The 18,770-nt window shown below is 46.9% G+C and overlaps 1 protein-coding gene across 6 annotated transcripts in view; it reads right to left on the reverse strand.

The window, feature by feature from the left end:
• PTPRG (protein tyrosine phosphatase receptor type G) overlaps positions 1–18,770 on the reverse strand; it is a 1,080,885-nt gene that overhangs the window by 11,502 nt on the left and 1,050,613 nt on the right. For all 6 annotated transcript variants that reach the window (XM_085624730.1, XM_085624729.1, XM_085624728.1 and 3 more), the window contains one exon: positions 1,614–1,749. In XM_085624730.1, coding sequence (XP_085480856.1) covers positions 1,614–1,749 — 136 coding nt within the window. The remainder of the gene's footprint in view (positions 1–1,613; positions 1,750–18,770) is intronic.

The raw sequence follows: 18,770 nt of genomic DNA on the forward strand, positions 1-18,770 counted from the left end.
ATGGGGGGAAAAAACTATGAGATCTGACTTGCTTAATATCAGGGAACGAGAAAAAAAAAAAATCACAACATACTCACAGAAAGCATGTTTAGTGTTTCCTAAAAATCTCAGCTCCAACTAAGCTACACAAAAATGTCCAGATCAAAACCTACCCCCGTGTGAACTTTGTTAAATGCTTGGCAGATTCGCTAAAGATGGTAAACATTATGTACAAACACTTCCTAAGATGTGACTGACTTGTGTTCAGTGCCCACACACACACACACAAGCACATAGATCACTGCAGTCACCCATCAGCAGTGTTCTCACTACTGTCTGGCACTATGCTAGAAACCTGCTCTTTCCACATAAGTAATGAATTTGGGCAAAATCTCGTTTCGTGTATTATGGTAACAGCAAAAATATTTTTATTGGGGTTGTCTGCCTTATTTGGTTAATGCTTTTCATGGGACATATTTTTAATAATAAAAAAGAGGACTTTAACTGCACAATGAGTGGTATGTGTTACTGAAAGGGTTTTGTACAGTGTTGCATTCCTGCCACCTGAGAGAGCTATGTGGGCACAAAGAACAAACGAAAGACCCACACCATACACTAGGGTGATGTCTAGTTCATAGACTGAATTCTTGCAGTTGGGTTATTAGAAAGCTTTGCAGTGCGTATCCATGTCACCATAAACAAACTGAGATATGTGTAAATAATGGGAACGAAGCGCTAACACATAGAAGGCCATGACTGTATCTTCTAAGCCTAGCTCTGTGGACCTGGGTAACAGGCGATGAGAACTGGTGAGCTTTCAAGTTTTTTCTGAACCTAAGAAAACCTTAAGGTAAGACGCAGATCATTCCAGAGGTCTTAGATGATGGAAATCCCAAGCACAAAATAATTTAAGCCCAGGAAGGTACAGAATGAGCAGGTTCAGAAAGGCCAATCTAATGGGAGTGAAACACATTGGGCAGAATGCATGCGCCAGGGACGTATAGGTGAACAATGCATCTTGAATTGTGCGATATCCTTGAACAGAACTTAATGGAATAACTTAAGTGGAAGGTCTAAGTAAATACTTGTTTTTTTATCATCAAAACGTATGAGCCCAGCAACATTATTTCAGAAAAATACCTTGCAATTTGGCGAGTGTCTTCTTAGGAAAAGTCACGCCCGTTATGTACTTGGAAATGTGCTATACAGCCTGGATTAATATAGCAGTGAATTTCGGGGTAACAAGGAAAAGTACAAGACATTTCACATCAGGCACAAGTGATTGCACACATTTTTTATCACCACACTCATCTGAGTGGTGCAGAACCATAAATAATTGCAGTGTCTTTTGTTTGCAAAGGTATCACAGACTTTAAATCCATGCTCCGAAATGAAAGCACAATATGATGTAAAATTGACTTGGCTCTATCTTTGTATTTGTGAAATGAAGTCCAAACCTATCTACTATTGCCGACGAGGATTCTATTGCAGTTCCTTATAAAGTCCATATGCAAAATGAGTTCCAAATAAATATTTTATGGGATAAAAACCATGCATTTTCCAACGGATGTCTCATCAAATTTTCTACGGTATTTCTTAGTAAAGGACTGATCCATATTGAGTACAAGACTTACTATGTCTGTAAATACCCCGGGCCTCATTAGATTCATCATCTTCGCCACCTGGTAAACATCCACAGCGTTCTCGTTTTCCAACTGCTGAGACAACGTGGTGAGGGCACAAAGCATTCCTGCCGAAAAGGCTCCAAATCTACAAATAAGAAAACAAAAAGGCATTTTTAGGGCAATGTTTATGTTTACTAATTTTACAGACCCATTGGTAATACAGCCTCCTCCCCACATACCCAGTATGCGTTTTAGTAATCAGTGAAACTTTACAAGTAGCTTGTGAAGTAACAACCCTATTCTTGGAGGAAACGCGGGTCTGCATTTCTTTAAATAATCAGTAGTTTTTTGGCATTTGGGATCGCAAAGAATGAAGGAACGTGTGAGAAGCCCATCCGCACCTGCAACAAATGAACATTTTCCAGGTGGGATTCATGGCCCAAGCGAAAGTCCTTATCCTGTTTAAGAATGGATGAAGTTCTCTCTCTTCACTTCACCATTACTCAGAATTGAAAAGACCACATGTAAGGCCGCTAGCATCTCACAAATTCTCCACTTAGTTTTTAGGGTAAAGGATTTGTCAAATGGGGCCCAAGTTAATTATTGAGAAAATTAAAAGCATTTCCTAGGACTTCACCGACTTAACTAGTGGGTCTGTCACAAATAATGCAATATTATAGATTTTAAAACCATTAGGGATTCTCATGTACCCCTCAGAAGAGAATCACCAAAATCCGGTACGTATAGATTATGTTAAACATTAAAGTTATGATTTAAAGACCAATAACACTGAGGTGCCTATTTTGGAGAGCTGTGCAACCTCAGCACCACCAAAACACTGATTAACACCTCGCATATTAACAGAAAGCATCACAAATTACATCAGACAGCATTGACATACAAAACCATGTTCAACTTTCAAAACCATGTTCAACTTATATTATACTCCCGGAAAAATTGCACGGTGGTGTGGGTTAAATGAAGATAAATTTACTCGGTGTGGGATGGATCTGGCGGATATAGTCCACGTTTTTTACTTGTCCAGAGTTGAAACAATTAATTAATATGATGCAGGCCTTTTTGATGGAGGGCACAGATTGTGATAACCGCTACAGTTAGGCTTTTGGGAGTTTTGGAAGAAGGCATGCTCGCACAGGAAATGTATGCATTTAGGTATCTATTGTATATCGCAGTGGCCATATTGTGTATAGCATCACTGTGGCATCAGAAAGAACCCCCTATCTTCGAAACGTGGAGAGGAAGGTTATATGCTATATGTAAGCTGGAAACTAGTCTATATGCCATTAAAGGGCTACAGAAACGGAGACTGGGCATCAAGATCTGGGGGGGCTCGCAGAGCATTTAACACCAACAACTGTTTAAAGAAGATCTCCGGGAGGCTGGTGTGTGATACTATTAACATACCTGTTTCTTCTGTGAAACAATCTGTATGTATTTATCTTCAATATAGATTGGAGGAAGCATCCGACCGTTATATGTTTATTTTGATATTTATATGTTTGGATTGTTCGAACTGGCTTATGTCCTACTATCATGTATCTCTGTTTATGGATCTGTCTTTGCAATGGCTATTGGCTTAAATAAAAAAATTAAAAAAGCATTGACACAGATTTCCTCGCTCCTTTAAATGTAGCTGCAAGGATACACTATTATCATGTAGATGCCCTAGTATTAATCATATAGTAAAAAGGACAGGTCTGCATGAATCCACTTGCTTTCCTTCCCAGATTTTGGCTGCCTCCAGCAGGCACCGTGCAAACTGAGTAGAAACAGCAATAATCATTCTTTCAAGGTACAAATTATGCCATTGATGAGGTTAATGGTACCATTACTGGTGTTGTGACCACTGGTGTTATTTCTGATGGCAATAGTGCATGCTGAAATAAAAGCTGTGACCATTCCATGCTCTAGGAACGCATATCCTCACAAAGTCATTTTGGGTGGAAGGCTGCAATAATATTTACAAAACAAATACCCATCAGATTGATACCTGTCCAAACACAGTTGTATTCCCACTCTCAAGATACCAGAGGTGTATGAGACTTATCTTACTTGACTTAAGGGATGTCATAGAGCTCAATGGTGAAGCAATACAATTCATAGATGACATAATATCTGTTTAGATATATCAATAAAGTTGCTACAATAACACACATTGCCACCACATATCATCATAGGGATTGAATGTACTTGCAAGGCTGCAGAATCACTGAATTCGTTGTTGTTGCCCTTGTCATCACCAGTTCCAGGCCTGGGTAAATTGTTATACACTCCATTAATGGGTAGGTCAGGGAAGAGGTTAAGTTGCGACAATTTTTCTCAACTTCTTATGGAGGTCACTTTATGGCAAGGGGGTAGTGGTGGGGACATGGGCTAAGGCCGCAGGTTTCAGGTTCCACAGCACCCCTTTCACTTAATTTATGATTTGAGAGTTGGATGGCTTAAATTTAGAGGCCTTTTTACTCACTCTAAGGTATAATGATGGAAAATAATTAGCACATGTTTCTACCTTAAGGTTATGAAGTGAACCTTTCTCTAGTCTGGAGATGGAAGCAGGTGCCTCATTGTGGTTTTTACAAACCATGAGAATTATCTTTCCATTTCTCCCTTATGATATACCAAATCATTTGTAAATGCAGTCTGCCTATATTAAGCCAAATCTTTTTGGGGCTTTGCAGATTACCGATTATTTGTCTTTTTTTCCACCTACTTGTGACCTCCTCAGCGTCCTCAGTTGTTGCTATTGTCATGGACCAGCAATACCAAACATTCTCAATCAAGCTTGCAATCTCAACTACGCGATGGGAAGTGTGGACCTTTCTAAAAATATTTCATTAAGGCTTACTCCTGCCAGCAAAATAGTGGCAATGGAACCGAAACATAAGAATAATCATTTTAACCTCTTCCATGCGTCGGATGGCCCCTGGCCGTCTTGCGTCACGGTCGGCATGTGCGGAGGACGGCCGGGGGGCCGCCCGAACCACGCACGCATGGAATTCTTCAGCACCACGGGAGAAAGTCCGGCTGCAGCGATGTGATTAAGTCCTATTTTCCACTGCACAATATACATTGTGTGGGGTTTGGGTGAACCGCTTGCACATGATTGAAAGGTATTCTTGTTTATCTCAGATCTCTGCTCCTTATTCTATAGCTCTCCTCCTCAAACTTTTGTTTGACCAGTCCCTGGAGAATTTCTTCTTTACATTGCTTTTGAGTGGCAGGTTATTGCCCTTCCACTGCACAGGAAGGGACTACGTTAATTGTCTTTCCATGGTATCACTTTCCTTAGTCTCTCTCTCTCTTCTCTACTCAATTCCTTTTTAACTTCCCACACTCACCTGTTCCCAGCATTTCTGCATAACAATGCATTTTTTAATAATCATTTGCAGCAGTGCTTATGAACTGCATGGCTGCATGGATTTTTTATATATAAGAAAAAAGCTATTTTGAATGATTATATATAATGCATTCCGAGTAATACCTGTATTAACTCAGCTGGTCTCTTTATGGCACTTTAATAGTTCAATTTTACGCCTTAATATCTACTAGAACCATTTATTTAAAACCTATATCAAACATATTGAGGTGCAAATACACCACTTATAGGGATTTAAAGAGGCAATACAATTAAAAGAATTGTTGCTGAAAGATTGGTGGTACGATTGTTCTATTAATGTAAAGGGCCTGTGGTGACCAATCTAGTGTCACACACTTGTTGTGAAAGTGTGCCAGCAAATAAAACTGAATGCAAAAGAAGTAATTATACGGAATATTGTTTATTTTCTGTTTTCCGCCCAAATAAAAGCCTTCCATCACCCCTAGCTCTCTCTCTCTCACACACACACACACATACTATACACACACATATATATATACACTACCTACTGGCGGTCGCCAGTAGGTAGTTATAGTTAGGACCTTGTTTCTATTCAAAAAGCAGTTTTTCTTTTGCCAATATCTTTGGCACCATTTGATGAAAACTTATGGGGCGGTCAGGTCAGCTTCTGTGTTGAAAGTTTCGGGGTTATTCGTCAAGCGTGGGTGAGAAAAAGGGAGGAGAGGGGGTTACAAAACGCGCATTCTCCATGTTGATTTCCTTAGGAAACTTTTGACACAGCTGCAGCCCGAAGTGCTGAACTGCACAAAATTTGGCAAAAACTGTAGCTTTTGGTTCAGAAAGCACTAGTTTTGTTAAATGGTGTAAATCCGTTCAGTAGTTGCTCAGAAATATAAACATTTCTCAGATATCGATATATCTCAAGTCTGCGATCTGATTGGCTGCCAACAGTTCCAACCAGGAAAAAAGGTAAAACAAACGCTAAAAACGAAGAAAAAGGGGCAGGGTAGGAACACCTCGGCCCTAGGCCTGCTCAGGGGGTCCCACAGGGCCACAAAAAACGCATTTTTAAAAAGTTTTCGGCAGGAGTCGCGTTGGGTGTACAAATCCCCCCAAATAGTTTTTTTTTCGTTTTTTTTTTTAGAAATAAAGCACAGCCTCATGCATTTTCTTTAAGCCCCCGGGTGGGCCAGGTCCAGCAGGTCCAGGGGCAATTACAAATAATGATATGGGGGCCTGCACAGGACCCCTCAACCACGTGGACCTTCACTTCCCCAGGGCTATCTTTAAAAATAAAGTGAGGTGGGCTAGAGCCACCCACTCAGCCCCAGGGACCACCAGCTCCCGGGGCACAAATTAAGTGCCGTTTGGACCCCCAGGAAGAACCACCTCCCCGGGGCTACACAGAAGATGGGTGGAGGGGCTGTGTGACTCCCCCTCCTTGAGCCCTCCATGGCCCCGGGGACCGCCACCCACCCAAGGGCCGGCTCCAGAAATGTCCCGGGGGGCCCACCCAGAGACATTGCAATTTGCTATGGCTTGGCAGGAGCTCTGCTCCCTCAAAGCCATAGCAAACACTACTTCACATCATTGAAGCAAGAGCATTGAAAATTCTCTTGCTTCCATGAAGCGAAGCAGAATTGCTTTTGGGCAGAGGGAGCTGCATGTTAGCAGCTCCCTATGCCCAAAAGCAATGCCGGCTCCCACATGAGGCGGGCAACCAGCAGGGACTGCATGGGCCTTGAGGCTCCCACCGCGGTCCCCAACGAGAGGCCAAGCCCGGAAGATGGGGTCCCTGGGGCTGAGAAAGGCCCAGGAGGGGGGCCACTCTGCCTTTTTTTATTTAAAAAAAGAAATGTCTCAGCCCCAGGGGATGGGATCCCCGGGCCAAAAATGGCCTGCGGGGAGCCTCAATTTATTTTTAAAATTTGCAGGCCTTGAGAGATAGGGTCCCCAGGGCCATAATCACTGTGGGGGGCGTATGCCCCCCCTCCCTTGTTCAATTAAAATGAAAACACAGACCTAGTCCCGAGGGATGGGGTCCCGGGGCGAAACCAGCCTAGGGAGGGGGGCTGGCACGTCCCCCTCCCTTTCTAATTTAATGTTAAAAAATGGTTGAGGGGGGAGGAGCTTCGCGCGCATCCAAGATGGTCGCGTGAGCACAGGGCTCCCGGACCCTTGCCGCTCCTCGCAACTTATCCTGACATTATCCTGGATTTGTGGACGGATTCTGGAAGATGAACCTTGGCTGAACCCATAACTCTTCTCAGAACGAAAATCGGACCGGGGAGTCCTGAAATACAGCGTCTTGCATTTTGGAGGCCCACCTGGGAGCTGTGCCCGGTGCTTTGGTGAACCGTGGGGCCGGGGAGTAGTTGAACAACAACGGCATCGGAGCCTTGCCAATGACCGCGGCCCCACTTTCAGTTTCGCTTTTGCACTTCTGCATGTCCTGATCGAGGAGCTACTTTGCACGGCTGGGGCGTCCTCCGGCCTTGGTACTGGACTGATTTGTGCCTTTTTCTCAACTCTCCCGAGCGGGCTCTCGGACAGTCTGTGTCTGATCTGCTGGTGCCCTTTTGCTATCGGTCCGGGCGGACCCCACCGGTGAGAATCGCCCAACATGGGGGGCAAGGGGGATCCCGAGAAACGGAAGACCAAGACATCCCTGCGTGGAGGACCGGTCCAGAGTAATATCATGGATCGCTATACCCAGGGTAAAGGGACCCCTGGGCCGGCGGATGCCGTCGTGGAGGACTCCGGTGGTGGTCCGTCCATCCCCACGGAATTGTCGCTGCAGGACGTTATGGGCGCCATCAACGGCATAAGGGAGACCATCGCCCAGCAGTACGAGGCTCTGGCCCGTAAAATTGACACGGTTGCCATTGATGTTACGTTAATCTGGGCGGATCTCAATAAGACTAACGAGAGGGTTCAATCGCTGGACTTGAGGACATCCACTCTTGTCACGGATGTATCAGACCTCCAGGCAACTCTTGGCGATCTAAAGTCTGCAAACGACGCGATGTCCCGGCGGCTGGAGGATTTCGAAGGTCGGGCACGACGCAATAATATCCGTGTCATAGGTGTACCGGAGACTTCCAACAATCGTCCGGTGGACCTTATGGTCGAGGATCTCATCCTCAATCATCTTGCTCCTTCAGGCCTGAGCAAGTTCTTCGCCGTGGAGCGTGCCCATCGTGTCCCGGGCGGTAGGCCTCGACCAGGCGCTCCCCCGAGGCCTATCATTGCAAAACCTTTTCATTACAGAGACCGGGATGCGATCTTGCAGGCCTCGAGGGTGCACGGCCCAGTCAAATATGAGAATTCCTCCGTCAACCTCTTCCCGGACTTCACCCAACTTGTTCAGAAACAGAGAATGAGCTTTCAGGGGGTGAAGCGCCGTCTTCGAGATCTGGACATCAAATACTCTATGCTTTTCCCTGCCAGGCTTCGTGTGGAATATGAAGATCGGACTCTCTTCTTTGAACGCCCCGACAGAGTGAGTGACTGGTTGGATTCCCTGCCGGAACCGGGAGACCGAACTGGGCGTACTGGCGGTGCCGAGGGCGGTGGGCCTCTGCAGGAATAATTCTTGGTCCTCCACTTTGACATTTCCTTCTGTGCTCAGCCAGGTTCTACTTCAATTGTATATTTTGTCTATTAATGTTTCATCTGGGTGCGGGTGGGGACGGGTCCCTTTCCTCCTCTAGGGTCTTTTTGTAGCATGGGATTGTTAGGGCGACAGGCACACTGCAAGTTGGGGGGGCTGTATAGTCCGCAGGGGTGCAGGGTGGGGGGGTGACAATGGTGTGGGGGTGGGAGGGTGGCAGTGGTGGATGGGTTGTGTGTTTTTTCTTTTCAAGGCGGTGTTATTGTTTTCTTTCAGTTTCAGGTGTCTGGCTGCGTGCCCGGGGGCTCCAGCTTCTTGTGTTGGGATGGGGGGGGGGGGACGGGTTGAAACTGATGTCTTGGAACGTCAACGGATTGGGGGACCGTATCAAACGTGGGGTTGTGTTGCAATATTTGCGTCGATTGGCCCCTGATGTGGTATTTCTTCAAGAGACGCACTTGGTGGGAAATGTCTGTCATGCTATTAACAGGGGGGGCTACCGACTGGTCGCACACTCTGGCTTCACCACTGGCTCCAGAGGGGTGGGCATCTTAATGCGCTCTTCCCTCCCGTTTGAGATTGACAAAGTTACTCTTGATGATAGAGGGCGCTATGCGTCCTTGACTGGGCGGTGGGAGGGGCAAACTCTTTCATTGGTTTCGGTCTATGTTCCCCCGGGCCTCCAGACCTCCACTTTCTCTGATGTGGGTCGTATGTTACTTGAACTTCCTGATAGTCTCCTGATTGTGGGTGGGGATTTTAATTCCGTGATTTCTGGCGAGTTAGATCGTTACCCTCCCAGGGCCCTCTCTGCCGCCCAGGCGTGGCTCGGCGGGTTCTTGGACACTTTCGGTCTGGTGGACTGCTGGAGGTTGATACATCCGACACAGAGTCAGTACACATTCCACTCCGGGGCCCACAGGAGTCTTTCCAGACTAGATTATTTTCTAATGCCCGCGGCCCAGACGACCCGGGTCCGGGAGGTTAAGCACCTGGCCCGGGGCATCTCCGACCATTCCCCATTGTGGCTCCTCTTCGACACCGGGATGCGGTCCGCCGGGCGGATCGCCCCCATTAACCCCTGGTACTTGCGTGACCCCAAGATTCGCAAGGGTCTCATTAAGTCGCTTGATCAGTATTTTCTGGAGAATGAGGGGTCCGTCTTGTCCTCAGTGTCCCTGTGGGAGGCCTTCAAAACGGTCCTCCGAGGACACGCCCTATCCCTGATCGTGGAGGCCAAGAAAGCTAAGAACGGGGAGGTGGTTGCATTGGAGGCTGAGATATCGGGGTTGGAGGCTGCCTTGGAGACGGGTGTCACTCCAGACGGGCTCCATGCGCTCAGCCTGAAGCAGTTCGAATATAAGTCCCTTGTTACGGATGCTGCTTGGACACTGTATAGGGAACAGCAGGGTAGACTGTATGATGCTGGGGACAAGGCGGGTAAATTGATTGCTTGGCTTGATAAGAAGGAGAGAGTGAATCGAGTGGTCCCCGTGCTTCAGACGTCGGAGGGAGTGAGTGTGACTGACCCTGGTGAGATTGTGGAGTGTTTTGCGGACTACTTCTGTGCTGTGTACTCCCCGGTGTCTACTAGAGATGAGGCTGACTCTCGTCACTTGTTGAAGGATATTGCTTTGCCCTGCTTGTCGGTGGAGGAGCGTGAGCAGATGGATGCCCCACTTTCGGTTGACGAGATTGCAACCGCGATTCGTTCTCTTCGCTCAGGCAAGGCTATGGGCCCCAACGGACTCCCGATTGAACTCTATAAACTCCAACCGGATAAACTTGCGCCATTTCTCCGTCGTATGTTCTCGGAGTCGCTTGAACTCTGCTCTCTCCCTGATGACCAACGCCTGGCCACTATAGTCGTGATTCCCAAGGATGGTAAGCCTCGGGACCGTTGCGCCTCGTATAGGCCTATTTCTCTGCTGAATGCAGAGCCGAAAATCCTTACCAAGGTTCTTGCGAACCGCCTGCTTACTGTTATTTGCGATCTGGTGCATCCGGACCAATCCGGTTTTATCCCGCATCGGAACACGGCCCTTAACTTGCGGCGCCTACATGGCGTACTTGCAAGGGCGGAATATCTTTCAGAGCCGGCCATCTTGGTTTCCTTGGACGCCACGATGGCCTTTGATACGATAGAATGGCCGTATCTTTGGGCCGCCCTGGCAAAGTTTGGCTTCGGGGCGGGATTTATTAATTGGGTGAAACTCTTATACGCTGCCCCCCTGGCACAGGTGGTCGTTAATGGGAGGGTTTCCCGGCCCTTCGTTCTTGGGAGGGGCACTAGGCAGGGGTGTCCGTTGTCTCCCCTGCTCTTCGCGTTAGCTTTGGAACCGCTCGCTGCATGGCTCCGTTGGGAACCGTCGATAAGAGGGATCCAGTGGGCTCCTGGCTTCGAGGATCGTGTTTCGTTGTACGCGGACGACATTCTCTTGTACCTCACCTCACCACGTAAGTCACTCAATGTGCTCTTTGACATCCTCACTTCCTTCGGCAAGAACTCTGGTTTGATCATTAACTGGTCCAAATCTTGTGTCTATGCTATATCCGGTGGCTTTCCTCTCTTGCCTTCTCGTTTTCCCATTAAGGCGTCCAGCTCCGGCTTTACGTACTTGGGGGTTGTACGTCTCATTGGATCCTGCTGTCCGCTATTAGCATAATCTCCTCTCTCCACTTCGGAGATTGAGGTTAGACGTGGCCCGTTGGCATAAGCTTCCCTTGTCTCCCCTCGGTCGCGCGGCACTTTTTAAAATGATGTCTCTTCCCCGATTTCTTTACGCACTTCAGAACTCCTTTGATATTATCCCGGCGGCTTACTTCCGGGAAGTAGAGAGCTTACAAAGGAGACTTGTATGGGGCAGTCGTGCCCGTATTGCTCTTGCAAAACTGACTCTCCCCTGGTACGACGGGGGCATCGCGCTCCCGGACATCAGGAGGTACTATTGGGCTTCCCAGCTATCTGCTATTAACCATGCCACGTACTCACCTGGTCCGAATCCGGCTTTCGAAATGGATAGATTTTTGTTGCCTGGCGGCAACTTTAACAGAGCGCTTTACTCTCGATCGGCTGGGAGAACCTTAACCGGTCCCACTAAGATTGCAGTACGCTTGTGGAAGGCTGCGAATGTGGCCATGGGCTGGAATGATCGCTTGACGGGCGCGACCCCCTTGTTTGCGTCTGACAGATTGGGAAGCCTCTGGACGACGAAGGGGTTCGAGCGTTGGGACACGATTGGCATCAGCAGAGTAGGTGACCTTTGGGTGAAGGGTGCGGTTAAGGCCTTCGCTGCGCTGCAGAGTGAGTACGAATTGAGTGAGAGGGAGTTCTTTCGGTACGTTCAGGTTCGCCACGCTTTGCTCTCGGCCATTGGGGCGGGGACTGCAGTCCCTGCGTCTTCGCCACTCGAGGACCGCATACTCGACGGTCACTTGCCCGACAGAACTATTTCCCTTCTCTATAAAAAACTAATAAACGTTCGGGCGGATCTCCTCGTGCGTCTGCGGGAGGCGTGGATCGGGGATGGGGTGGAACTGGACGACGAGGACTTGCAGTCTGCGCTGTCCTCCCCTAAGGAGGTGGCTATACCCGCGCGTCTCCGTCTTGTCCAGCTTAAAATTCTCCCCCGTGTCTACGTGACGGGCCCTCGTTTAGTTCTGATGGGTTTCTCTGAAGATGGGCTCTGTAAGCGCGGCGGTGGGCTCAGCGCCACTTTTCTCCATGTTCTCTGGGAGTGCCGTAAGGTCGCGGAGTATTGGCGCCGGGTGCATGCGGTCATGGAATGTGTCACTGGGGTCGCCCTGTTGCCTGAGGTTCGCCGATGTGTGCTGAACGTGTGGGAGCCTAACGATTATAATGCGGCTCAGACTCGGTGGGCGGCCCTCGGGAACATGGTTGCTAAGAGGGACATCGCACAGCTTTGGGGTTCCCGGCGGCCTCCCACTGTGTCAGTATGGAAGGAGAACATGGACTGGTGCATGTGCAGAGAGAAGACTGTGTATGTGGCCCGGGGCAAGCCGGGGGCGTGGGGTAGAATTTGGGGCCAGTGGAACGCGTACCGTGGGAACATCTGCACACCCCCCCTCGTGGACTCATCTGATGCTGCCTTGTCCCCCTGATCCTGAGGTTCCCGGACTATTGCATTTCACCTGTAGATGGTTGTGGCTTTCCCGTCGCCCCCACCTCCCCCTTGATCATCCTCATTGACCACCCGAGGGTGGAGTTGGTACTGTGTGGTCCCCTAGCCGTGGTTAGACGCCTCTTTTTCGATGGTTTCCGCCTTGTCTTTTGGTGTTATTTTATTTTTCCTTTTTGTTTGTATTTCTAAAATGTATGTATCCGGATAACTTCTGAGGTGCACTCAGTACTCTGTCAATTCGGCTGAGCCCCAGGGGGCCCATTGCTTCCTTGATGTTGTTGAACATGTACATATTTGCGGCCGGCCCTGGTGGTTGTAGGCCCATGTTTGTATTGATTTTTATGTGCAATAAAGGTTTTTCAAAAAAAAAAAAAAAAAAATGGTTGAGGCCCCGGGGGATGGGTTCTTCCTGGGCCCAAAAGGTTGAAAGGGAAGAGGGGGCCAAGCAGCCCCCCTTCCTAAAATACAAAAAAAACAAAGCTGGCAACTCGCAGGTGGCCCCACCCCCTTTCTCCACTACTCTGCAAACGCACCTCCTGGCATGTTCTTGGTTGGGGGATGAAGTCCCCGTCGCTGCAAAGTGTCCTTAGGGGCCAACTGCTGAGGGTCCTTAGGGGCTGGTTGGGGGATGAAGTCCTTTTGGCTCAAGAGGGTCCTTGGGGGCCAACAGGCCCACCTGTTACCTTCAGTAAATCCCACACAGCGGGATTGCTGAGAGGTCTGTGGATGCCATGCCCTTTTCTCCACCACTCTGCAAACGCGGGTAAGTGGCTGTACTGGAGAGTGATGTTTGTGTGAGTGTCTGATTGTGTGAGCGTATGGCTATATTCAGAGGTTGTATGCGTGAGTGAATAGCTGTGTAAGTGGTTGCTTGATTGAATATGTGGGTATGTGAGTAGCAATACAGTTGAGTGTGTGGCTGTTTGAGTTGTTATATGGGCGAATGAGTGGTTGCATGAGTAGCTGTATGGGTGAGTGAGCACTTGAGTGAGTGCTTGTGTGAGTGCCTGCAGAGGTGACTGAGTGGCTCTATTATTGAGTAAGCTGGTGTGTGTGGTTGTATGGGTCTGTTATACACAAATGTTATGTTTTTTGGTCTGACAATGTAGCAGATCCAACATTTAAATTTGAACATGAATCACATTTTGCTGACGCGCAGGTAAGCATCAGATGACAGCAATCATTGAGAAGACGACTTTTCAAGGCTGTTGATTTTAAAAAAGCAATCATTACAATTTAATATCAAGCCTTCAAATAATTATTTTCATATTTACAAATTTTTACAAGCATGTAAAGTTCAAGTTTACACTTGACAAAAAGCTGGGAGAAACTAATTACACCATGTTTGAGAAGCTAATTTCGTCTCGCAAGCAATATCAAATCACAACATCACAATCAAAATTTTCAAGAGGAATAAAGGGCACAATTAAATTCACTGAAAATAATCTCAAGAGAGTGAATAGAAAGGGGAGAAGAACCAATGAGAAAGAGTCACAAACCAAACGAGGAAAGGGTGCCGTTAGTCCCACATGCTATGAAAATTAACCCACATAGTCCCCACCCATATATTTTTAAGATGCAAAAGACCAAAGAAAAAAGTAACACGAGAGAAAACAACTTTCTGTGCAATAAACTGTGCTAGGAGATTTCTGAAACGACCTCCTAAGTGTCCTGTAATGGGGTGCAGTAGTCTCGATGAACAGCATTTAGTTGTACTTCGGAATAGAGGGTCCTTGGAGCCCCAAGGACATCAATTAATCAAAAAGATGATGTCTTTGTTATGAATGACCTCAGAGTCGAATAACGCTGAAATAGTGGAAGTGAGTAAACTAGTTAGAAACAAGGAAGTAATGTGTCCTGTTTGCATCAAAAGCCGAATGTCATTTGACATGTCATCAGTGAGGTCATAAGTGATGTCACTGCCCATGTAATGAGTGATGTAATCTGCAAGGTCATAAGAAGTGCATTGCAGGGGTGTAAGTTATAGATAGCTCAGGTAACTATAGCTGCTGAATGTCACTTGTTTTTTTTAAATTCTATTTCCTAACTATAACGTCCATGTAACCTTTGTTTTTTTTCAGTGAATTAGTAAGGTTTTTAAAAATATTTATTTCATAATTGTAACCTGTAACCTTTGAGAGTTGGTACGTGAGTGGCTGTATAGGTCAGTGAGTGGGTATGTGTTTGCATCAAAAGCCGAATGTCATTTGACATGTCATCAGTGAGGTCATAAGTGATGTCACTGCCCATGTAATGAGTGATGTAATCTGCAAGGTCATAAGAAGTGCATTGCAGGGGTGTAAGTTATAGATAGCTCAGGTAACTATAGCTGCTGAATGTCACTTGTTTTTTTTAAATTCTATTTCCTAACTATAACGTCCATGTAACCTTTGTTTTTTTTCAGTGAATTAGTAAGGTTTTTAAAAATATTTATTTCATAATTGTAACCTGTAACCTTTGAGAGTTGGTACGTGAGTGGCTGTATAGGTCAGTGAGTGGGTATGTGAGTGGCTGTATGGGTTGGTGAGTGTGTGAGTAACTGGGTCTTAGAGTAGACGTGAGAGAGGCAGAATGGGTGTGTGAGTGGGTGTCCGTGTATCAGTAGCTGTGCGAGTGACTCCCAGAATGGGACCTCACCCAACTGGAGTACTTTCTACTGGCTAATTAAAAAGTGCTATCTCGGGTAAATATCTACTGCATATTCTACAGTAAAACTGCGTAATGGACCACAAGGAAATGTCTTCAGTGACCTTGTTTGCATTTTGGTAATGTGATTGCTTCTCAAGCGTCTTCATCCAGAAATCTGTAATATCATGAATCCCTCTATAGAGAGTAGAACAAGACTACAATGCAGTAAATCTCCACCAAAAATGAACCCTTCCTCTTAACTATATGAAGTTCTTATTTGTTTGTCCTTATATTCCTCAGCATTAAGAACGCATCAACAGAATTGGCAGGAAACATGCCGGGGAGCTTTTTGGTAAGCTGCCCATCATCATGGCAAAAGACAAGAAGACCATTAGATACTTCTAAGGTGAACAGGCTGGGCCAAACAGGTAGAGCTTCAGACGATTTTGCACATTTTTATACTCTTATTCATTTAAAGACAGAACCATGAAAGAACCCACATGTCACAGTCACTACAGATTGTGCTCCAATAGATCAATGATGCATTCACCTCTACGAAAAATTCAGATCATAGGATTGCTGAGAAAACACAATTGCTTTGCCTCTGGCAAGCCCAGGAGGTCTGGCTCATTTGTCTTTTACAGACATGGAGCTTCAATTGGGGCACATGCTAAGTTTATATATGCAAGTGCTTCCCGTTGAGGTTTAATTTCTGTGAAATGAGCACCAGGGCCAGAACGGCCCAAAAATGTGGCCCCCATCCCCAGGCCGATTTCGGCACCAGGGACGCCATCTCCCAGGGCCCAGCCAAAATTCAATGAGGTGGTGTGCGGCTCCCCTCCCCGGGCTTTTATCAGCCCTAGGGACTCATCCCCCGGGGCCCGGTCAAGTCAACCCAGGTGCCCTGGCCTACCCAAGGCACCCAGTGTGCTTTGATGGGGACCGCTGGGGGAGCCTTAATGCCCCCATGGTCCTAGCCCACTCCCAGACTCCTGCACGATCCGGCATTGCTTCTGCATGCAGGGAGCTGCTATATATGGAGCTCCCAGTGTGCTGGAGCAATCTTTTATTTGTTTCCCTGCCTGCATGACATGGGACAAGAAAACAAATGAGACCTTCGCTCTTAAGCAAGCAGGAGCAGTTTGATAGCTCCCGCTTGCTGGGAGCAGGGTTAGTGTTTGCTCTCACTTGGTGGGAGCTGTGCAAAAGCAAAGAGCTATCTCCTGAGGGTGGGCGCCTCGGGAAATAGCATGAGCCAGCCCTGGGGGGTGGCGGTCCCCAGTTTCATTAATAGCTCCAGAAGGGGTGCCGTGCGGCACTCCTTTAGTATGCATGGGCCGGCCCCGGGAGTTGGTGGTACTTGGGCTGCATATGGACTGGGAGGGAGTCTGCAAGACCCCCCTCCCAGTTTTTAAAGTTATATTTGGCCAAAGGGAGGTGGTTGCCCTCATGGCCATGGGGGTCTACGTGGTCCCCTGGCATTCATTATTGATTTAACCCAGAAAGATGGTGTTTCCCGGGGAATATTAAAGCCCCAGGAGATGGGCCCACACAGCCTTTTTAAATAATGCCCCGGAGAGGTGGTGGTGGTCGCTAGGGCTTCAAGGAGCCCAATGGAGGGGGGTCCACACAGCCACCCTCCAATATATAAATAAAGCCACAGGACGGTGGTGGTCCCTGGTGCTAAAAAGAGCCTTAGGAGGAGAAGCCTTATGCACTCCCCTGCTTCATTTTAAAAATACCCCCATGCTTCCGGGACCTGGTGAAGCCGAGTGCCTAAATGGCTGCCAACAGTTCCTGGTGAAAGTGATGGCAGTTTATAAGATGTCTGTACAAGATTGTCCTTATTTGCGAAGGCGTCGTGGCCACATATATACAAATTGGGATTTTCTTTAACATATCCAAAACTACTAAACAAATTTACACCAAATGACAAAAAGAGCGCTTTCTGGACCAAGGGCTGCCTTTATGCTAAATTTGGTGCAACTCCTTCCAGAGATTTGGGCTGTAATCATTTCTAAAATCTCAATGGGAATTAACATGGTAAACAATTTTTTTGACCCCTCTATTTTTCTCAGCCCTACCTTGACGGATCACCCTGAGACATTCCATGCACAATAAGACTCAATGGCACATTTTTTGGGAACATTTTGTGAAGATTCGTCAAACTGTGCCAAAGATATAGACAACTAAAAAAACGCTTTTCCTATGGAAACTAGGTCCTAAACATAACTATGTACGGACGACCCCAGTAAGTAATATTATGTGTCCCCACAAACCTTAGAGTTCCCTTTGAGTATTTCTGCGTGCCCTCTGGCAGCCTGTGATCAAGGAGCTGTGCTCCAAACCACGGTAGGCAAACAAAGAACTCTGAATTAAAAATGCCTTTTGCTTTTACTAGATCTGCTGTGGAGTGCGTCTTTGAAGTGGGTACACATTGATGAACATGAAACTGAACAGCCGTCAGGCCGTGAAGACTGCACCACCCAGAGTTGGGGCCATGAAATCCTGGAAATCCGGAGCTGGTTGGGACAGTAGATCAGCACAAATGATGGAGCATTTATAATTTGGATGCCCACTGGAGGGTAATTTTAAAATGCATATTCAGTGCTGCAGCGCAGAGTCTACAAGAGACAGAAAACTGTCTGAAAGGGACTACACATCCCAGCATGAACAACGGTTAACTCACCTGTGAAACCTACTAAAGGTCAATTGAAATGTGCTGAGAAGTTTTGCCTTTGAGTATGTCTGCATGAACCCTGGCAGCCTTTTGATCAAGAAGCTGTGCTCCGAACTCTGAATTAAAAATGCCTTTTGCTTTTAACAGATCTACTGTTGAGTGCGTCTTTGAACTGGGGTGGGGACACATTGATGAATATATATATATATATTCACTGAAAAAACCATAGGTTTCACACACGTTCTAGTTAGGAATTAGCATTTAAAAAACCTTGCAAATTCACTGAAAAAACCATAGGTTTCACACATGTTATAGTTAGCGGAAATTTTACTGATAAAAAACCAGTGAAATTGCCCCGTTATAGTTAGTGCTGGCAACTATAACTCACGCGACCGCAATCCTCTGCTGATGCGAATACTGTATTTAGACACTTATTTGCCCATGTCTTCTTCCATACATTTTTAGCTATACATATATTACAAATATTTTTTTTTCATAAAGACACATATGTCATCAGCAGAAGATTGTACCTAAACTGGCGCTGCTTCGGCTAATCTGTTTATTTCACGGTAGTGAATTGGGTCGTGTCCGCCTCGATAACTGGGAGCTCCGGAGCAGTGGTGCGATGATTTCATTGCACTTTGGGCGGCGTGCATCCGCACAGCTGCCCCTGCTGATGTATATCCTGAGACTTGGGGCTGAAGCGGTGAGGGAGCTCGGGGAAGCGTTTCTTGGACACCACAAG

The sequence above is a fragment of the Triturus cristatus genome, chromosome 9 (assembly GCF_964204655.1).
Source record: "Triturus cristatus chromosome 9, aTriCri1.1, whole genome shotgun sequence".
Classification (NCBI taxonomy): Eukaryota; Metazoa; Chordata; class Amphibia; order Caudata; family Salamandridae; genus Triturus; species Triturus cristatus.